Source organism: Zonotrichia leucophrys, chromosome 2 (assembly GCF_028769735.1).
Source record: "Zonotrichia leucophrys gambelii isolate GWCS_2022_RI chromosome 2, RI_Zleu_2.0, whole genome shotgun sequence".
Lineage (NCBI taxonomy): Eukaryota > Metazoa > Chordata > Aves > Passeriformes > Passerellidae > Zonotrichia > Zonotrichia leucophrys.
This window is the reverse complement of record NC_088171.1, coordinates 31505267-31525309: the sequence shown is the minus strand read 5'-3', so window position 1 is coordinate 31525309 and position 20043 is coordinate 31505267. Positions and strand designations below refer to the sequence as shown.

Here is a 20043-nt window from a genome sequence, read left to right as displayed (position 1 = left end):
GGAGCGCCGAGGCCAGGCGGGATGTGGCTGGGGCCGGGCATCAGCAGCGAGCAGGTGCCTCCCTCCTGGGGAAACAGATCTGTGGCTCTTGCCTCGGCTTCTCACACCGCAGCCGGGACCCTGCAGGTGTGGGATGCAAACCACGAGTGTTTGGAGAAGCGTGCGCTGAGGTCGGGAGGCGTTGTGGAGAAGATGGATGGAGAGGCTCAGTGTGTTGCAGACTTTTTAATATTTATATTTTTTGTAAACGGTACTGGTTGGGGGTGGGGAATGAAGGGTCGAGGCTCCTTGGTTTGTGCTATGTTGCCTGCTTGCTTTAATATCTTTCCAATTTGTTGCTGTGGAGAAAGACTGAGCCTGGGCGGTAGAGCCATTCCAAAGTGCAGAACGGGTCTCCAGCGGGTTCGGTTCCTGCCCAGCTGCCTGCCAGGGAAATCTCGGCCTGCGCATTTTAACCCAGCGCTTTCTGCCTTTTAAAAAATAAACAACTCCCTTTTCTTTGAAATCCAGTCTGCCAAGTCCACGCCGCGTGTGACGGGGCCAGGGAAAGCGAACATCTGGATACAACCTCTTGTTGTCACGATTTTCTTCCCGGGAACGGCTCTGTCCTTGCGTGCGGGCGGCCAGCGCTGTCGCTGGCACCGGGCGGGAGTTGGCGCAGGAGAGCCCGGCACGGCACGGCACGGCGGGGTGAGGTGCGGCTGTCCGGGATGCTCCGCAGCCTTCCCGGCACTGGCGGGGCAGCCTGGGAAGCCGTCTGCGCCCTCCTGAGAGAGAAAACTTGTGAGTTTGTGGGCTTTGGTTTTGGGGACGTTAAGCGGTGACGTTCTCTCTCCCACGGCGCATTCCCTTACAAACGCACGCACACACACACACAGGCACGCCACGTTTCATCTTTGCAAGGAATAAAAGTTGTGAAATACATTCTGAAAAGCCGGAGCGGGAGGAAAGGGGAAAGCCCGAGTCGGGCATAGCCCGGGACAGGGATGGGGTCCACCCCGGGGATCTCTGTCTAGCGTTCCCTACTGATGTCTTCGCATGCATCTCTAGAAAGCGGCGAGCGGCCGGGACAGTGGCAGCGGCGGGAGGCGGCCGTGACTGGGCTGGGAGCGGGCCCGGGGTCTCTCCCAGGAGCCCCTCCGACCCATCTTGCTGTGCTCTGCCCTCTCTCCCAGCTCCCCTCCCCAGTTCCCTCTGCTGCTCGCCCTTCCTTGGCTGCTGCTGGGAAGGACCGGGATTTCTGCCCGCGTTCCCAGCGGACGGGCAGCAGCCCGCTCAGAGCCTCTCCAGACGCATGGAACTGCCCGTTCAGGGCCGCGGGTCTGCGTGGCTTCACAGGACAGCTTTGGTCTCCATTATATAAAATTACAGTAATATCAGTAAAATCAAGATTTACCCTGGATTCAGGCTAGTAATCCTAGGATACTACGACTCTTATTTCTTCTCACGTGTTTTGTCAGCTCTTCTTCTGAGCTGATTCTTCAGGTGTGATTCTTCTTCTTTTTCTCCTTCTGTTCACTTTAATGTTGTCATGAGAGATCTTATATCCTGTATTAATACTCTAATATTCTTTCTCTTTTCACTTGTTTCCCTGGTTTCTTTTTCTACTTGTTTTTGTTGACCTCTCTGACTCCGCACATTGCATCTGCTCTCCATTTGTCAAAATGCTTTTTTTTCCAAGAGGCAGTTGGATAGTTAGCGCAGCTGGATCCTTTCTAGGAACTGGGGGGTTTCACCTCCTCAGATGGTTTTGTGTTGTTTTGGGGTTTGTTTTTCTTCTTTTTTTTTTTTTTTTCCTAAAAATAAAACGAAAGAAGGAACTACGTATGAACAATGTTCCAAAATCAACAATAGTTCACATAACCCAATCTCACTTTAGTTACCATCATCTCAGGCAAAATGATGAAAACAAATTCTTTAAGGACAATGAGATATGCAATTTAATATTCACTTCTTACCACCATTTCTCTATGATCTGTCACAGTATGATTATATAACTTTTCACAATATTTCTTGCTCATATCATTGTATAAAATTAGAACTCTATAGCACATAGAGTCTTAAGTTAGGAGATTCATAATGTAAACATGTCTGTAACATAATTCAAAAATTATTGGTTTTCATTTCTTGGTTTAATAACAAAACACTGGAATTTGTTCAAGATCGAAGTTTGAGGTTCTTTTCGTACTTGTGTTAGAGACTAGAGAAAAGCAGAAAGGATATGATACATTTTATTTTTAAATACAAATGGATCTGGCATTATGAATTCTGATTTCTAAAGGATCACTGGAAATTTTGTAGCAATATGAACAGTAGTAACATTCTTATATGAGCCACTGATGCTAAAAACATTAGAAATTAAAAATGAAGTTGTGGTATAAGCCAATGAACACAATATGTAAACATCACAGAAAAAAAAACAAGATGTGTTTTGAGCAGCCCCTGAGCCACACATTGATTTATATGACCTTAGAACCTCATGAAATGGGCTTTTTTGTTTGTTTGGTTGTTTGTTTTGTGCTTTTCCAAAACTGATGAAAATTTACTAAAAAAGCAGTCTAAATGCAATTTTTTCAAAGGAACTGTTGAAACTAAAGTGTGTCCTTACACCCCTGAAGAGCTCAGTGAAACAGCAAGATGCCGTACTGATCCATCCCTCAGCCCTCGGTGGATGTGTTGAAAGTTTAGTTGGAAGCTGGAAAGTTGGAAGTTTAGTCTGGTAAGAATATAAACCAATTATGGGAACATTGCAGATAAGCTTCTTGCTGGAGTGCAATCCCATCTCGCTGAAATAACAAAACTCTGGGGTCCTTCCCGCCCCAATCCTTGTCTCAGTCCAAGATAGCTGCATTCTAATCTGTGGAGCCGGTAGGGTACTGCAGCCTGTCAGGCTTGGGAGGACAGTGAAACTCCAGCAGGGACAGAGTGCAGGATGCTGCTAGCTCCAGCGAGGTTTGGATTTCACCCACTGCAGGGAAGAGCCTTCTTCCCCTCGCTCAGCATCCCGCTGCCACCAAGGCTGAGCCCAGCTCCTCGTCTCCCCAAAGAGCAGTGCCATTATCACCGCATTAACAACAAAAACCGACAGTGTCAATTACTTCTGGGAAAAGATAATAAGGGGCTTTTTAAAGCCTTAAGGCTGTTTGATCACAGCCCATTTTTAGACCCTGGTCTGAGGCTGGTTTGTTTATGTTCTCTTTGGCCACTGAAGACCGACTTTTTGTAGAAATTCGAGTTCCCTTGAAGCTATCATGTTACAATTAGTATTCAGACATGTAAACCAAAAAAATAAGACTAAATGAAATCATATTTGAGAGACATTTCATAGCTTTCGAAGAGAAGTATAAATAATCAAATGATTTTGCAATCTCTAGTTAGATTGATCTTGTTTTACAGCTGCTGAACCTGAAAGGAGGTTTAAGCAAACTAGTGCTGGAAACAGAACAAAATATTATGATAGCACTGCAAACTTTTGAATCCACTCTCTGATCAGCTACTATGGCCCCATGATTGGTGTTTATTATCACATTTGTCAGCATTTCATTATAAACACTCAAGTGTGGAGGGTTTATAACTCAGCTATAAAAATTCCCTCTAGGATGAAACTTGATAAGTGAAGTCTCAGTCCAACAATACTTCTTTTTTTTTTTTACAAACTTTAAAATAAATTAGTTTTTAAAGTCATGGAGGTACTAAGCAAAAGTAATGGAAAAGTGGCTTTGATTTCTTTTTCAGATTGGTGATTCTTCTCAGAAAGAATTTCTAGATTACCCTACTGGTCCTTTCAATTAACTTGATCTTCGAGTTTTTGGTGGGCTTCTTTTTTTCTTTTTTTTTTTTTTTAATTAAAAATACCTAAAATGCTGAAGCTTAAAATGTGACTGTTGTGCATGCTGAGTCCCTGTTTTCACTTTTTCAGTGAATAATTTTCACAGGAATCTGTTGTTTTACTAGGCATGAATGCTACCAATCTGCAACAATGACATCCAAGCTTTTCCTAGAAATACAAGAGAATAGTTACAAGGATTAATAGATGTGCTGGTTATGCTCTTTTTGTAATACAGTAAATTAGTGCTTTTCCTAAAAACATGCTAAATAGAATCAGTTCAGATGATTTGCTCTTCAACTGTGCTCAAAAAAAATGCTTGTTGTCAGATAGTGAGATGAACACTTGACACTGCAATATATCCAGAATAAAATAATCGACAGAATAAAAATATTTAATTGCAATTGCCTAGAATTTTAGCTTTTCAAGAAGTGTTGCTCAGAAATTATGTTTTAAATTGTGTTTCATCCAAATTTTGCTTTTCCCCTTCTCTGTCCTAGTTTCAGTGATGACCTTTTTTTCTGGTTGGCACTGAAGTTTAAGGCTTTGAATTATTCACAGTTACTACTGACTCTGCTGATCACCAGCTGCACTCCAGTTCAGTGGTCCTTACATATCTGAAATTCCTATTTCTTCGAAAAAGTCAAAATAAGGGAGTAATTCTGTTACCTTTACTTTTGTAGTACAGCTTTCCACATTAATATATACTTACAAGGACTGCAACATATTCAAATTGTTGCGTGCATTATTTTATCTTAGTGTAGCTTTTGCTGTTTCCAAAGGCTTCGGTGTCACAGTGGTGACACAGACCGTGTCCTCCCATGCTGAGGGGTTTTGAATGGTTCCCACACAAAGGTGTTGCACTGCAGAAGGACAGGTATCACTATTGTCACACATGGCTTTATTTCAAACAAATAATCAGGCACACTGGGATTCTAGGCCTGTTCATATTTTTGTCATAATTCTGCCATAATTTCAGAAGGAGAGGTAAAGAGTATCCTTTTGGTTTAACTATCTCTCCTTAGCTCTGAAAGAAGAAAAAAAATAATAATTGTCCCTGTGAGTTCCAGTTCCATCTTCTCTTGCTCCAAACCTTACAGGGGAACAAGGACAAGAAGTACCTTTTATGATTTTTCTGCATAGCAAAGAGGAAATCTGTGAATGGAAAGTCTTCAACATAAACAGATGCACTGAGTGAAGAAGTTGATTCAGATGTTGATATTTATTTCTTGCATTGTTTATTTACTATGCAGTCCTTAACCTAGTTAATTATTCCAACTTTTGAAACTTACAGTTATCAGAGGGAAGAGTGGTACCTATAGAACAAAGGATACAGGAATAGATATACCACAGCAACCACTACTGCTTGAACATTTCAGGTTCAGGTTCAGGTGGGATAGATGTTGCCTCTGATCTCACTAAAAGATAGTTTAGAAAATATTTTCAAAGCAGCCAAAGATTTATCATGTTTCATTATTTTGTGTGGCCAAGATGAGGTATCATATAAAGATCCTGATGTCACTGCTGAAACAAAAGTTGTGACCTGAAGCCATTTTAGTGTTTCATGGTGAAATGGAGGTGCAGCTCCACCAGTCCTTTTCGTTTAGCTGTGAGTAGTGATTAGAGGGAAATTATTGCTCATATCCAGTGTTGCGGGGAAACTATATTACACTTTACAGTACCCTGGGTTTCCTACTCAAGCTATTAGGTCTTGGCAGGGCCGCTTCCATGTGGAAATGTGTGTAAAGAAGGCATTGAGCCTTGTTCCTAGAGCCCTGCAGAGGGAAGGGGCCAAGTCATCCATCCTGGGTGTAGCCACAGCCAGGCTCTTGTACTGCCAAGGTGTATCCTTTGATGGCCTTTTTAATAAATACCTACTTTATTCCTTTAACACTGTCAGGCCTCTGTTCTAGGTAGCCTCTCAAGGCATATCTCTTCCAAGGGGTGGTTTCTGGGAAAAGTGCCATCTGCACCCTAAAAAATATACCAAGAGACTAGAAATATAAAGAAAAGTTTCATTAAACAGAAACTTTTTCAAGTGAAAGGGAAGACTCAACAAAGCCTTGGCACCCTGCTCCAACCCTAGACCTGATAGCTCTTTGAATTTGCCTTTTCACCCTCCACTGCTCTGCTCCTCTCCCTCCTGGCAAACAGAAGGCCCTTATACTACAAAGTATGTTTCCTTTAGAGCACATTTATTTGGGAAAAGAATGTAAAACCTGATAGAGCTAGATCCAGCCACAGCTCAGCAGATTGCATGTTGCAAGTGTGCTATATTTTCTATTAAAGCTGGCGCCAGTGATCAATTTCTGCCATTCAGTCCACTCCATGTGGTTGTATATTTTCTTAATGAGGATCTGAAATCAGCCTCTTTCACTCAACTGACAGTCTGCCAGAATTATGCCATCTTTCCAAATGCAGAGATCATATGATCCATCTGTTGTCTTCAGCCATGCAGGGGAAACATTTTCCAAAGAGAAATGTGGGTTGGTCCCAAAAGTATGTAATTATCCAAATGCTGAAATGTTTCAGATGTTTCAAGGTGCTCCTGGGCCTGGTCTTGGGCATTGAAGCTCCTATGAAGTCTTTGAGAATAATGTACATAACTAAGTAATTGAGTTGTCAGGAAGCTTTCAGAGTACAGGCCGAAAATTTAAAATTATTTTTGAATAACTTTAAGCAGAATCAGATATTCAGGACTCAGCAACATCATCTGGGGACATTTGTGAATACTTGCAATCACTTTTTGTTGTTAATATTATCATATATGCTACCAAATATAAAGAGCATTAAGTGAATATGCAGAAAAATGTTTTAATCTTTTTTAATAATTATTTCATTATATGCTAGACTACTGCAGTAACTCTGCAACATCATTGACTCTCATAACTCTGCAAACTACCAGATGCAAAAGAAGTTGTGGGATGATGAATAATCATAATGGAGGGGGAAAAAAGGAAAATATGATTGAGAGACTGTAAAATGAAGGGCTATCTCAGATCTTTCTCTACCTTACATGAAGGCGTGTGGAATTCATTTCATATTACATCTGACTCCATTTAAATTTTCTCTGCAGATATCTTGAGTATTGCCAAATATGATTAAACTGATAGTTTAGGCCCTCATCAGGTGCTGCCTCCTTGATGTACAGAACCCAAATTTTAATCATGAGCAAATGAAACTTTCTCTCAAGTACAGATAACTGTGCTCAAACTACTAAACCAGTCCTTGGTAAGATAGATTTTCAGTCCTATAGATGTAAACACCTTTACCAGCCCCAAGGTGTTAAATTTGGAAACATCCACCTATTCATTGCTTTATTCTGTCAGCTGAACATGGTTGACAGCAGCATATGTCAGTTCTCACTGTTATATGTTTCAGACATCCAGGAAAAAATATTTCAGAATTCCCTTTCAGATCACAACTGCTATACCTATGGACTGAGCCCCATTATGCTGAGGAAGTTCTGTGATGTTAACAGCATGAGGTTTGCCCTTGGAGAGAAATAAGTTCTACCAAAGCTATAGAGAGAACACACAACATTTGTCATATTTTAAAAATTTCAAATGTGCAGGCATATCTCCTGAAATACATAAACTGAACCAAGCCCAAAAAACTCCAAACAAACAAACTAAAACAAAACCAGATAAATTTCTCATCTTGTTTTTGAGAGTAGTAGAAATATGAATCTTTTGCGTACTATTGACCAAATTATTTGAAGAATTCAGTGCATGAGCCAAATATTTGACTGGAGAGCATTTTGGTGTATAAGACCAGTTGTTTTTTTCTTCAAGCTGGAAAGACATGACAGCTACCTGAGAAGGACACCACAGAGGAAATGTTCTGATGACAGTCACTTCAATCCTGTTTCACCTTAGAGAACACAGTTCTTCTGAAGATATTGGTCATTAGAAATATTTATTGTGAGGGTCTGTGAATCACTTCCATAGCACATAAACACAAATATCACCCCAAAGATGAAATGTGACCTCAGAGAAGAAAAGAGAAGATTTTATGCACTAGGTATTTTCTTTTGCTGAAAACATCTAGGGGCATGTTTTGAAATGACAGAAAGTCTTCACAGAGGTTGGTAATGATCACCTTGCAGTAGCATGGTGGAAATGCATGTGGCACCATGGAGGTTGCTTAGTGAAAACCTAGGGAAAACACAACCTATGTTTGCTGTGGTTCCTTTCCACTCCATGTATAATGCTACTACTGGCTGCACAGTGTTGCCCTCTGTCTGTATTACAAATGGAATGATGCTTACTTGCATCATTTGTGGTGCCACAGCTGTTACTGGGCAGCTGCTAATCCATTCCCTTCAATCCTGATGCCCTTACAGCAGCACCTATTTCAGCATGGATTTCACATGCCATTTTCAAACGCTCTTGAGCAAAGTTTAATGGCAACTTTTTGTCATATAATATTTTACTAACTTCTATGACTTAAGGAGCAGCAGAAATAATTTTTTCCTCAAGGAACAGTTTGGGAGGGATATGGGCAAAGAAATACAATGCCTTCCATTTCCTTAACCACAAAGAATGAAAAAGCATCTTCTACCTCTTTATAGCAGTGTAACTTGTTTCTGATATACATTAGATCAGTGGGAATTTGAAGGGCTGTTTCTCACAGTAATAACTGAATGACTGTATTGCCTTTTTTCCTCCTGTCTATATGCCTTTGGGTTGATCCTTTACCCTTAATGTGAGCAATTATGAGCTGCTTCCTATCGTACATCTGATTTAGCTTTAAGAACTTAATTTCCCAACAGTGCATCTAATCTTTAAAGATGGTTATTTTTCTTCTTTTTTGGATGAAATTTTCTCCCCACAGTGAATTCTGTGAGGAAATGACAGGACTTAGACAGTTAACCTGCCAGCTACACTAACAAATCAGATAGTTTGACGTCTAGACCAGACTATTAGTTCCTGCAACGAACTGACAACATGAAACCACGGATGGAAGGATTTGGTGTTGCAAAATTTTACCTGCCAAATTGGAAGCTGTGTTGTCCTCTCAGAAGAAACAGCCCATTCTGTGATGCACCCTCAAGAAGGAGAATGTGGCAGCTGTTTCACTTTTTGCAGCAACATGACACAGTGTTATAGGAAAGAAAATACAGAGAGTTATCTCACTGATTGAAATGAAGCCAAATGACAGTGTGCCATACCACAGCCACTCAATTACATACGTTGAATGTAGATAAAGTTGTAGTTACCCATAATGGACTTTGGCCAAAAGACAACATCATGAATCTTTCCATGACACTAAAGGATTTTCACTGACCAAAACTTTAACATGTTGGCAGATAACTGCTAGGTTGAAGGCCATTTGGGGATAACAAAAATAGATCATAAATGTCACTGCAGATAGCATATGGCTGTAAGCCACTGAAATATAATTGATCAAACTTCTATCTGTTTGGAAGGCATGATGAACATTCTACTGTCAAATAACCCGGATTCAGCAAAAATTCCTGCAGACATATGTCATTCCAATTACTCAAGTCTCTGATAGAGCAATTATAAGCAAGCAGCGCAGTAAGGTCTGTGAGGCTGTAGCTTGTTTTAATACGGCATCTTTTTTATCAAAATGGATGCCCTAAACACTATGCATTTTTGTAGAGAAAAGGATTACTAACTGAACAATAAAGTTTACTGTTTTAAATTAAAGTCCCTGCTATATTCCACTGAACATCCTCTACCTTCATGTTAATTTCAGCATGTTAATCTCTGCTCTGGCTTTGAAAATCTGGATCATATCTTACTGCTTAGGGCCCAGTCCATATATGCCCTACTGAGCTCAAAGCATCCTTGCACTTACTAGGTCAGCAAAAACATTTCTACTATGCAGAAAAATGTGGATGTTCTGAAGACTAAAAATTAATTATAACTTTATTGAAAATGATTATTGTTTTAATAATGAAAAATTCCACAAGTTTGGCTAAATATTAGAGAGCAATGACTGATACTTTACTCCAAAGGCAGCCTTTCTTACATATCTCTTATTCTCTTAGGCTGGACCCATTATAATTTTTATTTTATTTAAAGTTTAATTGACCCTTTTTAAGACTTGATCCAAAGGCCACTGAAACAGTCTCCTTGACATCAAAGGACTTTGGACTGAGTCCTTAATGAATGTAAGCACAAATGTTCTAAAAGGAGAAACAAATATTTCTCTGCTTCTGACATGAACTATTTTTAGTGCTGCAAGGTCAGATAGTAGATTTTGGCATGAGAATGTTTGATATAGACACTTTTCAAGGCAGAAGCAGTGCCGTATTTTGCATAAATACAAGTACAGATGTTTGTTTGGAGGTCAGAGTTCATAAATAGCCAAGTATGTACACAGATATGTGAAGAGTGAATGTGTGCCAATTTGCTTTAATATATCAATGAACTACTACCTCTCTGGATAATTGCCTTTGGAATTTGGTAACTAAGATTTGTGCTCTAGATCAGCTTCATTGTTGACCCACTATATGATCTTTGGTCAGAAAATAAAGCCAGGATGTGGACCAATGGACAGATCAGTCCTTTGTGAGCAAGGTAACCCAATCATCATCCTATATTCTGGAGGAAGGAAAATGAGATTTGGGCTGTAAAATGAGGAGAAATTATGGATAGCAGATCTTTAGGCATCATAGCTGATAGCCCATAGCACAAAACAATTATAATCTAACAAACAGAGAAAGGAATATGTAAACTTTGATGTGTGCTGACTGCCTTTTCTGAAAGGAAATACAACCTGGCAGAGAAGGAAATACACCACTGCTCCCTTAAACATTTTTCTAGCTCTAAGTAGGTGTCTTTTGGAAGTAAGATAATTGTGGAAAGAGTGAAATGGGTGTCCATTTCTGTGAACATCTCCCCTCCAGGCTCGCCTCCTCTGCATGACTGCATTCATGGCCCATGTGGTCTGTGGCCAGGAGGAGAAGATGGATGGGTTCCAGTTTGGGGACCTGGCATTCAATCAGCCTACCAAGGAAATAAAACCATTTCCTTTGCCCTGGAAATCATATGTGTATGTTGGGATGACCTTCCATGCTCTTCCTCTCACACCAGAATTTGCTGCCCATTTCAGATGTAAAAACCAGCCTATTATCCTGCCTACTGAATTTCTATGTTCATTTATGAATGATGAGTTATGGTTACTTCTCACATGATCTCTTTTTCATTTTCATCTGTGAGATTCCAAGAGCACCTGAAATCCTAAAGGAGACCACATACAGTAGGAAGCATGGGGTGGGGATTTTTCCCAGGGTTGCAGACATGGCTAACAGGATGAAAGCCCACTTCCATGCTGAAATTCTGGCTCTATGTCTCTGATTCTAACTGCTTGAACTGTGGGATACTTGAGTCCACCCATAAGAAGAAGGCTTTCTGGAATGCTTAATCCATCACCAGTGTTGGAGGTGCATTTTCCCCCACCTTGGAAGAAAAAAGCAGAATTTGTGGCTAAAAGGGCCTGACGTTTAATGGAGTTTCCTTGGGCCAAGTGTAGTGAGAGATTGAGTATATAGATTTGAGTAATGTGTGGGAGCAAGAAGAACACAAAAATAAATTATGTTGATATAGTTCAGGAAAGAAGGTAAAGATGGAGGTAAAGATGGTAAAGAAAGAAGGTAAATGGAAAAGAAAAAAAATCAAAGGAGCTGAAATAGCCAATAAGCTACATTATTAATAAAAATAACTGTTATCCCCTGGAGTGTAGATAAGATTGTTTTACTAAGTGGTCTTTTCAGATTTAGATATGAAACTGCATAAATAAGATCCAGAGCCATAATTAGGGGCAGAACTCCACCACAGCATTAGATTTGTTGATCTCTTGTGATGGGAAGGACTGGTTTTATCTAGGATACATGAGAGGATACCACTCAGGCTTGCACCGGGGTACATCGGATCTGCTAAACAGCCCCATCCACAGCCACGAATTATTTCTGGATCTGAATAAAAGATTTTATACAAAAACACGTGTTGAAAATAATCTGAGAACTAAATTTATCGAGAGACCTATCTCCTGTGTGGGCTGGCTCTTTTGCCGATAGCGTACAGGTATTTCTCGGCCTTGCACAGAATCGAGGGCCGGGAGCAGGGGATGGATGCAGGAGATGCCGAGGGCCGGTGCGCGGGGGGCGCAGCGCTCCCTGCCGCCGGCCCAGGGGCGGGAGGGATGGGAGCACTGGGAACACTGGAAACACCGGGAACAACGCTGTCGCACCCTTTCGTGGCAGCAAGCTGCTGGGCCACACGATAACGACCTTAAAAATTTAATAAAAATCATTGTAGCAATTTTGACAATGAAACTGCTCGTTTGAGGAACTCCGCGTTATTAATCTGTTTTTCCAGAGCTTCCGAACGAAGCGAGTGTCAAAGCGCCGGCAGCTGGAAGCCCACCCGTGGGAAGTGTCAGTGTGTCCGCGGGGATCCGTGTCCCGGATCTCCCCCCAGGACGCAGCACGGCCGCCCCGGCGGCGCTGCGCCCGCATGGTGCCACTTCAGCGAGAAAAACCACTCGGGAATGGCTGAAACGCAGCGAGCAGAGCCGGGAGGGGCGGGCAGCCCCGCACGGCCCCGAAGCCCGGGTGCCCCAGCCGGACGGGGCTCGCTCCGGCAGCGGCTCGCCCGGAGCGCGGGGGGCCGGCGGGGAATCGTGCCCTCCGGTGGCCGCCGGCCGCACAGCCCGGCCCGGCCCGGCACGGCCCCGCCGCCCCAGTCCCGCCGGCATAGCCGAGTCGGGCCGAGCCGAGCCGAGCCGAGCTGAGCTGAGCCGAGCCGGGCCGGGCCAACTCATGCCGGACCAATGCCGGGAGATGCTTGTCAGTTTTTCCTTGGTTGTATGAGCTGCCGCAGTGATGGGAAGGAAGAAAGAGGTGAAAGAAGACGGGAAACGGGTCCTGCTTTCATACCCTTTATATATTCATTCTGCCTGCTTGCTGTTGCTGAGCAGAAATTTGTACCAGGCACAGTGAGAGTTGTCAGCCTGTTTCCCGGTGTGATTTCTACACAGAGCAAATTACAGCATAAACGCCTGTGGGCAAAGTTGCTAGGTGCTCTCTCATCCCTCTTGAAGGGGTATGGTCCTGACCAGGGTTTCACCTAGAATCCATACAAATTAAAATACCTGGCTGTGGAAACTAGTAGGGAAACTTCAATTAATTTCAGTGGTCTTTGCAACATAAAGTAAAATCTCTGAGAAAACACCCGATTGAAGGGGTCGGCATCAAAACCACGCAGGCAGGCTGTCTCTAGGCACACATGGATGTAAGACATTGCTCAATATTCCAAGGAATCAGCAGCAGTGAGAGTTTTACCACCGTAAACAGCCTTTGTGACCCAAATTACATGTGTATGCGCTTGCTGTATGGGGAACACAGAACAGCCTTATTGCAATCCAACTGTAATTTGTGTGTATGCACAATCTGTTTAACACATTGATGAGGGCCAACATTGTAGTTGCAACCACCAGATCTTGAGCACATTAGTTCTTAAACTTCTGCATTGATTTATAAACAGGCAGATAAAATTGGGCCTTTCATTCATTCATTCTTAGAAATCAAGTAAAGAATCAACCTTTTGACCTACTCCCCTCAAAAGCTGTGACATTTTGGCCTGGGTAAGGCAAATACAGCTCGTTCCATCCTGTGACTGTCTCAGTAGTTAATGGGTGCCTACAGAAGGGCTGACATCAAGGTGGGGCCATCCTTTACAGCTATTGCCCTGTGATCAACCATGACTGCAGTGATCATCACAGACCAGCTTACTCCTCATTTCTTCCTACCAGGAGTTTTTCATTATTTAGCTCAGTTCACAGTCATACCTGTAATCTAGATAGCTGCTTTACCAGCGTTGTACCTTTCTGCAGAAGTGACAACATGCTGAAGAGCTCTGGGTCCTGCCAGTGTTCCATGTAAGAGTTCATCCTACAGCACATATTTTTCTGAGCTGAGGCACAGGGAAGCTTGCAGGAATGGGCCTGGAAGAATCTCTAGAAAGGCCATGGATTTGTTTGTGGTTTTCCTTGCCACCACCAAAGAGTGAAACAGTTGAAATTCTGCCCAAGAAGCCAGGAGAGCTCTTACCTAACCCATGCCTGTGCATAGAGAAAAACAGGACATGACATCCCATGCTCCAAAGTGGTCTGCAGAACTACCTTAGTGGCTTAGTGGAGGTTCAAAACAGATGGTTTAACACTGCATAAATAAAATAAAATTATTATTTAATGTGAAATGCAAAGGCTCCACCTCAATCCCCATCAAAACCAAACATTTCAAAATAAACCAGAATTTAGTCGATTTTCTTTAATCTCTGCACAGAGTTCACTCCCCTTCCCTCCTGTCATATATATATGTGTTCACACTGAAAAGATCAACAGTACACTCATGCACACACAAACACATCCTCACCTATTAACACACCAGTATGTCTTTCTCTCTCTCACAGACCCCCAGACATGACTTTCTGACACATCCACTCTCCTCCCAACACAGCTCCACACACTCCAGCAGTAGGCAGAGTTGCTGCCTGCCAGCAGGCCTGGGGGATCCAGGCAGGCTCCCACAGCCAGCTCAGCCCAGTCCAAGTCCCCTGGGACAGGTTGTTGCCACCACAGCTCATCTGGCCCCTGCACTCCTCTGGGGGTCTTGACAGTAACATCATGGGCTTTTATGTCTTTCCTCCTGAGCCCATAGTTTGGGAGTCAGAAATAAAACAAAAACCAAAATGAAGATGATGGTGGGAGGAAGGGGGGAGGGTTGTGCAGTCTCATTCATACAGCAGTGTGCAGGTCACAGGTCCTGTTAAACACTGTTTGTTGTTTTTGCTGCAGTTTGCACAAAGAGCAGCTGACACTAAGCCCAGCCATCTACTATGGTCAACTGCTCCTCTCTCCTCAACCCCATCCCTACATTTCTCCATGTTTCCTGTTTTTACAAACCATTTAATACTACTTCCCCACCTATCCTTGACTCCTTCATACACCCTGCCCTACACACCCTTCTCCTGCCCCATTACAAGCAGGTGATGTCCTGCATCCCATTCAAAGTTCAGGTTATGCAGACAAGTTGTGCATCCTGCCAAAACTGCTCAGGAGGTTCTGCCTCTCCCTCCTTTCAGGCAGCATCCCGTTCCCAGCAAGGTAATAGCTGTCCAAGTTTGGTTTTGTCCCGTGGTTTTTTTTTTCCCATAAGAAGAATGAGGGAAGGAAGCTGGGAAGGGAAGGCAGGCAGGCAGGCAGGAAGGAAGGAAGGAAGGAAGGAAGGAAGGAAGGAAGGAAGGAAGGCCCCTAGAGCCACCTACAGATGTTCATTACTACTTTTTCCAACATTTCTTCTGTAATGACACAGCTCAACACCCCAGAGGAGGTTGGGGGTACAGACAAAATTGTTGGTGAAAGGGAGGTGAAAGGAGAGCCAGCTCTTCTTACCTTGGGATCAGCAGCTATTGCCAATGCAAGAGACCCCCTGAAGCTCTCAGTGTTAAGCTGAGTGAAGAGGCCTGTGATCGCAGAAGACACAGCAGGGACAAGCCAAAAGCCGGGAAAGCTGTGCAGGCTCACTGTGGGTCTGTTCGCGGCATGTGTGCCTTCCCTTGCAGGCTGAGGCCGTCCCTGTTGCCACCCCGGTCCTTTTTCCAGCTGTTTCCCAAAAGAGAAGGTTTTGGGCGGGCTGCTATGTGCTCGCTCCCCGGGATGGAGACCCAAGAAGGAGAGCTCTCCGACAGGGGCAGCGAAGGGAGCGGCATCGGGACAGCTCCGGGGGCGCTGAGGCGGGGCCGGGGCAGGCGCTGCCCCTCGGAGCGGCGAGCAGGGTCCTGGCCCCGGCAGCTCCCGGGATGAGCCGCCTCTGCCCGGAGGAAAGGGAGTCAGTCCCCAGGCAGAGGAGAGAGACACGGCTCTGTTCTTCGGAGAAGATGCCAGCGCTCTTCCAGAAGCCTTGCTTTAATTCATGCCCAGGATTTATCGCTCCTCTGCCATTCCGTTCGCCCTGCCCGCCCTCACACCTCAGACAAGCCGGGAGGCTCTGCCCGCTCCGCTCCCCTCCCGGCCGTGCCCGTGCCGGCGGCCGCTGCCAGGCCGGCAAAGGAGGAGCGCGGTCCCCACGCCGGGAGCAGAGAGAGTTTCACCCCCTTCACTGATGGGCGGCAATTTCTAGCTTTCCCTCCCAGGCGTTCCCCGTTTGAATCTGAGCAGTTGTTTAAAAGACACACCACCTGCTCTGTGCTGCCAGCGAGCGGGGAAGGAGGCACAAAGGCGGGGGATGGGAAGAAATAGCTTTGGCTGCAGACACAGAAGAGAAATTAAAATAAATAATCTCTTTTCCCAGGAAGTGCCGGATTCGGGCTCCTCGTGGGAGGATGGACTGAAGTGAGTGGTCAGCACACTGAGAGTGGGGGCAAAAAGAGTCTGTACACCCTCCCGTCTCCCAGTGTGCCAGGCTGGAGACGCGGATCCTCCCGGGTTTCTCTTAAGACGAGCTCAAGGACTGGTGCTTATACATGTACGAAGCCAATGCTTGGTTTCCCGGCTGCTTCCACCTCTGCAGATGGCTTTCTCCGAGCGCAGTCCCCCAGCCTGGCAGGACGAGGCTGTGCCACCACCCCTCCCCAGCCCAGAAATGTGCGACTCCCTCGGCAAGACAGACCCCGGGGCGCTCAGTGATGGGGAAGTGCGGCGTGTGCTAAAGCGGGCCAAAATCAGGATGCGCCTGGATGCTGCCCCGCGGGTAATTCCCATTTCCTTCTTTTCTCAACAGCCGTGCCCGCTGCAGGGAGGAAAGCCCGAGAGGTGCGGGCTCTCCCCGGCCGCTCGGGGCGGTTGTCCCCAGCACAGGCACTGAGGGGCTCGCTGAGCCTCCGCAGCAGCGCTCGGGGGCTGGGCACCCCCAAAACCTCCCGGCCCGGCCCTCAGCACCACCCCAAAGCCGAGCGCTAACCGGAGGAGTTTGAGAGAGAAACCGCGGAGAGGGAAACGGAGAAAGAGCTTGGGGTAAGGATGTATGTGCGTGTGTGTGGGGAAGCCAGATCACTTGTGAATGGCTTGAAAAAAATAATTGGGGGAGGGCGTGGAGGGGGGGGAAGCGGAAACTTTCCTATAAAACTCAGCAAAAGTCCCTCCTCTCCACGTCAGGCCAATGACACTGCTGCCCCCAAACTTTCCGCCAGCAGGAGCTATAAGAACCTCCAAGTCTTCAACTTTCTCCCAATCCCAGACACCTCGAAGGGGCTCCAAGGAGGGATCGGGAGGGATTTTTTTTTTGGTTGGCCTTTTTATTTTTTTGCTCTTGGATCCTGATGCCATCCCCCCTCCCCCCAAAGTGAGGTCCTCCCTCCTTCCTTCCCTCCTCCTTCTCCTCGCAGGCCAGCGAAGCAGCCGATCAAGGGGGAGCTGGCGGGTTAGGTGCCCCCCTCTTCTCCCTGCCCTCCCCCCCCTCCCGGCCCGCTTCTCGCGTCTCCCCCCAGAGATGATGCAGCAGGACGAGTCAAACTCTCCAGTCTCCCCCGCCGACGACAGCTTGAGCAACAGCGAAGAGGAGCCGGACCGGCAGCAGCTGCCCAACAACAAGAGAGGGGGGCGCAAGCGCCGCTCCAGCCGCCGCAGCGCCGGCGGCTCCGTCGGGGCCGCGGACGAGCCGTGCAGCCCGGCCCAAGGCAAGCGGGGCAAGAAGTGCGGGGCGGGCGGGGGCGGCGGCGGCGGCGGCAGCAGCAGTGGCGGCGGCAGCCCCCAGTCCTACGAGGAGCTGCAGACCCAGCGGGTCATGGCCAACGTGCGGGAGCGGCAGCGCACGCAGTCGCTGAACGAAGCCTTCGCCGCCCTGCGGAAGATCATCCCCACGCTGCCCTCGGACAAGCTGAGCAAGATCCAGACCCTCAAGCTGGCGGCCAGGTACATCGACTTCCTCTACCAGGTCTTACAGAGCGACGAGCTGGACTCCAAGATGGCAAGCTGCAGCTATGTGGCCCACGAGCGGCTCAGCTACGCCTTCTCGGTGTGGAGAATGGAGGGCGCCTGGTCCATGTCCGCATCCCACTAGCAGGCGGCGTCCCCCACCCGCATCCCCCCGGCAGGAGCCCTAGGTAAGGCAGGGACCCCGAACCCGGCGGGAGGAAGGGGGGAGGGAGGCCAGAGGCCGCGCCGTGAGCCGGGCACGCGTGGCCGTGGGGCAGAGGGCCCGCAGCCGCCGCAGGGCCTGGCTGCCAGAGCGGGGCGGCCGGAGGTGCCTCCCCCGGCGCGGCCGTCCCTCCTCCTGCGCTGCCCGAGGCGCGCCCCGAGCCCCCGGGCCCACGCGTGGCCGGGCTGCGGGCGGGACGCGGCGGGTGTGCCCCAGCCAGATGGGGCCGGCCTGAGATCTCTTTTCCACCAAACGCTGCGGAGCCAGCGGGGCTGCTGGGATGGCTCCTGCTGCCGCCGCCGCTGCTGCTGCTGCTGCTCGTATTTTGAAGTGAATCCATGTCCTCCCGTTGCGCTGCCCGATGAGGGTTTCCTACAGCCCTGTCCCTTCCCTCGGCCCTGACACCAGGCACCGCCAGGCTGGGGTGTCACACGGTCACCGCGCCGCCCGCACGGCGAGCTCGCCCTTCTCCATTCCTGCCCGATGCGCGATTTCCAGAGACAGAGAGGTGTAGGTAGATGTCTGTGTAACTTTCGTTTCAGTAACGAGTTTTCCGCCCTTTCTGGGTTTTTGCAGATGACATTGTTCCCACAGAAGGAGAGAATGGACAATCTAGAGACTCTGAAGTTGGATACGATTTTTTTTTTTTATCTTTTCTAACCAAAAAATGTACCAAGGATTTCTTGGAAATTAGAAGAGTAAAATCCAAATTCAAAGCAGGGCGTGGGGAGCACTTAAGGAAAGAGAAAGAGAGAAGGGCTTTGGACAGTGACTACCCTCTGGGCGTCGGTACAATCCACACATCTCTGCATTCTGATAGAAGTCTGAATCGTTCGATTTTATTTTTTTTTTTTAATTTTGACGAAGAATGTTGGAATCGAACTTTTTTTTTGTTTGCCCTTTTTTTTTTTTTGCATGCATGCATTCCCAAGAGGTCGTGCTTATGAGCCACTGATGAAAGGAAATACATTATTGTGGACTTTCTTCATTCTTAAATGAAACCAAGCAGCCAACCAAAAATATCCCTGTAGAGATGAAAACCTTTTTTATTTTTTTTTTAAATTTTTTTAGGGGGGAATAAGCTGGGCTCAAACTGTCATATACCCGGTTCCTAACTTTTTTATTATTAATATTTTTCCTCTGAGAAAAAAAAATAAACATTTTATTTATTTATTGATGACCCATGTTAAAATGCAAATAGATCCGGTGTCTAAATGCATTCCTATTTTTATGATTGTTTTGTAAATATCATTGTATATTATTTTTCTGCAATAAATAAATATGATTGAAATTTTAATAACCTTAAAGTTTGGTCTCTCTGAGAACTCAGGGTTAGAGCTGTAGATAAATACCTGCTTGTTGAGCTGTAAAGACACCCAAGAGAGAGGGGGCACTAGTATAAACAAACCAGGCGAAAAACGCAAATAAACTAGCTACTGACAGACACAGGCACGTTATTTATTGAGACAGCTTTATTATTCTGTGCTGAAGCTCACTGCATCTGCAGAGGAAGGTGTTGTCTCTTCTCTCTTTCTCTCGCCCTTTCATCTTCTCGCCAGGCACGGCGGAGTTGCGCGGGGAGCGCAGTTTTCGCAGCAGCCGAGCTCTGTCCCCGCCTTGGTGCTTTGCCCCCAGATGCGAGGCAGGAGCGGGGCCCGTTCCCCAGCCCCCGGCGCAGGTACTTTTGCTGATATCGCTAAGGAAGTGGCATGGGTTTTAAACAGAGACTCGTCCATCCAAAAGGAAAGCAAAAGAAAGTGAGATTGAAATAGGGAAGTGTCTAGCGAGTGGGGCTTTCCGGTGGAAGTGATGTTTGACTGCTCTGCTCTCTAGGGTTTTAAATAATATATATATACTAGCGATCACATTTTCGTTGGGCAAAGCACGGAGGGATACTCTAACCCCACTCTTCTCCTTCTCTACGTGCAGGGCGCACATTGCCCCTCTTTCTTTTCACCACGCTTTCCGCGGGGTCCCAGCATGCGGCCAGAACCCGAGCTAAAAAAGAGAGGGAACCTCCAGATCTGAGGGCTTGGGAGGAAGGGGAAAGGGAAGTCGTAAAAAAAAAAACCCAGAAAACATAACAAGACAATCCAAACCCCAGCCC

At 46.1% G+C, this 20043-nt stretch overlaps 1 protein-coding gene across 1 annotated transcript; it reads left to right on the top strand.

Annotated features, from left to right (window-relative positions):
• The first annotated feature begins 17046 nt into the window (after positions 1 to 17046).
• On the top strand, positions 17047 to 19089 carry TWIST1 (twist family bHLH transcription factor 1). The gene is made up of 2 exons (XM_064703307.1): positions 17047 to 17901; positions 18513 to 19089. The coding sequence occupies exon 1, from the start codon at positions 17289 to 17291 to the stop codon at positions 17856 to 17858; it is 570 nt and encodes a 189-aa protein (XP_064559377.1). The 5' UTR covers positions 17047 to 17288; the 3' UTR covers positions 17859 to 17901; positions 18513 to 19089.
• The last annotated feature ends 954 nt before the right edge of the window (positions 19090 to 20043 follow it).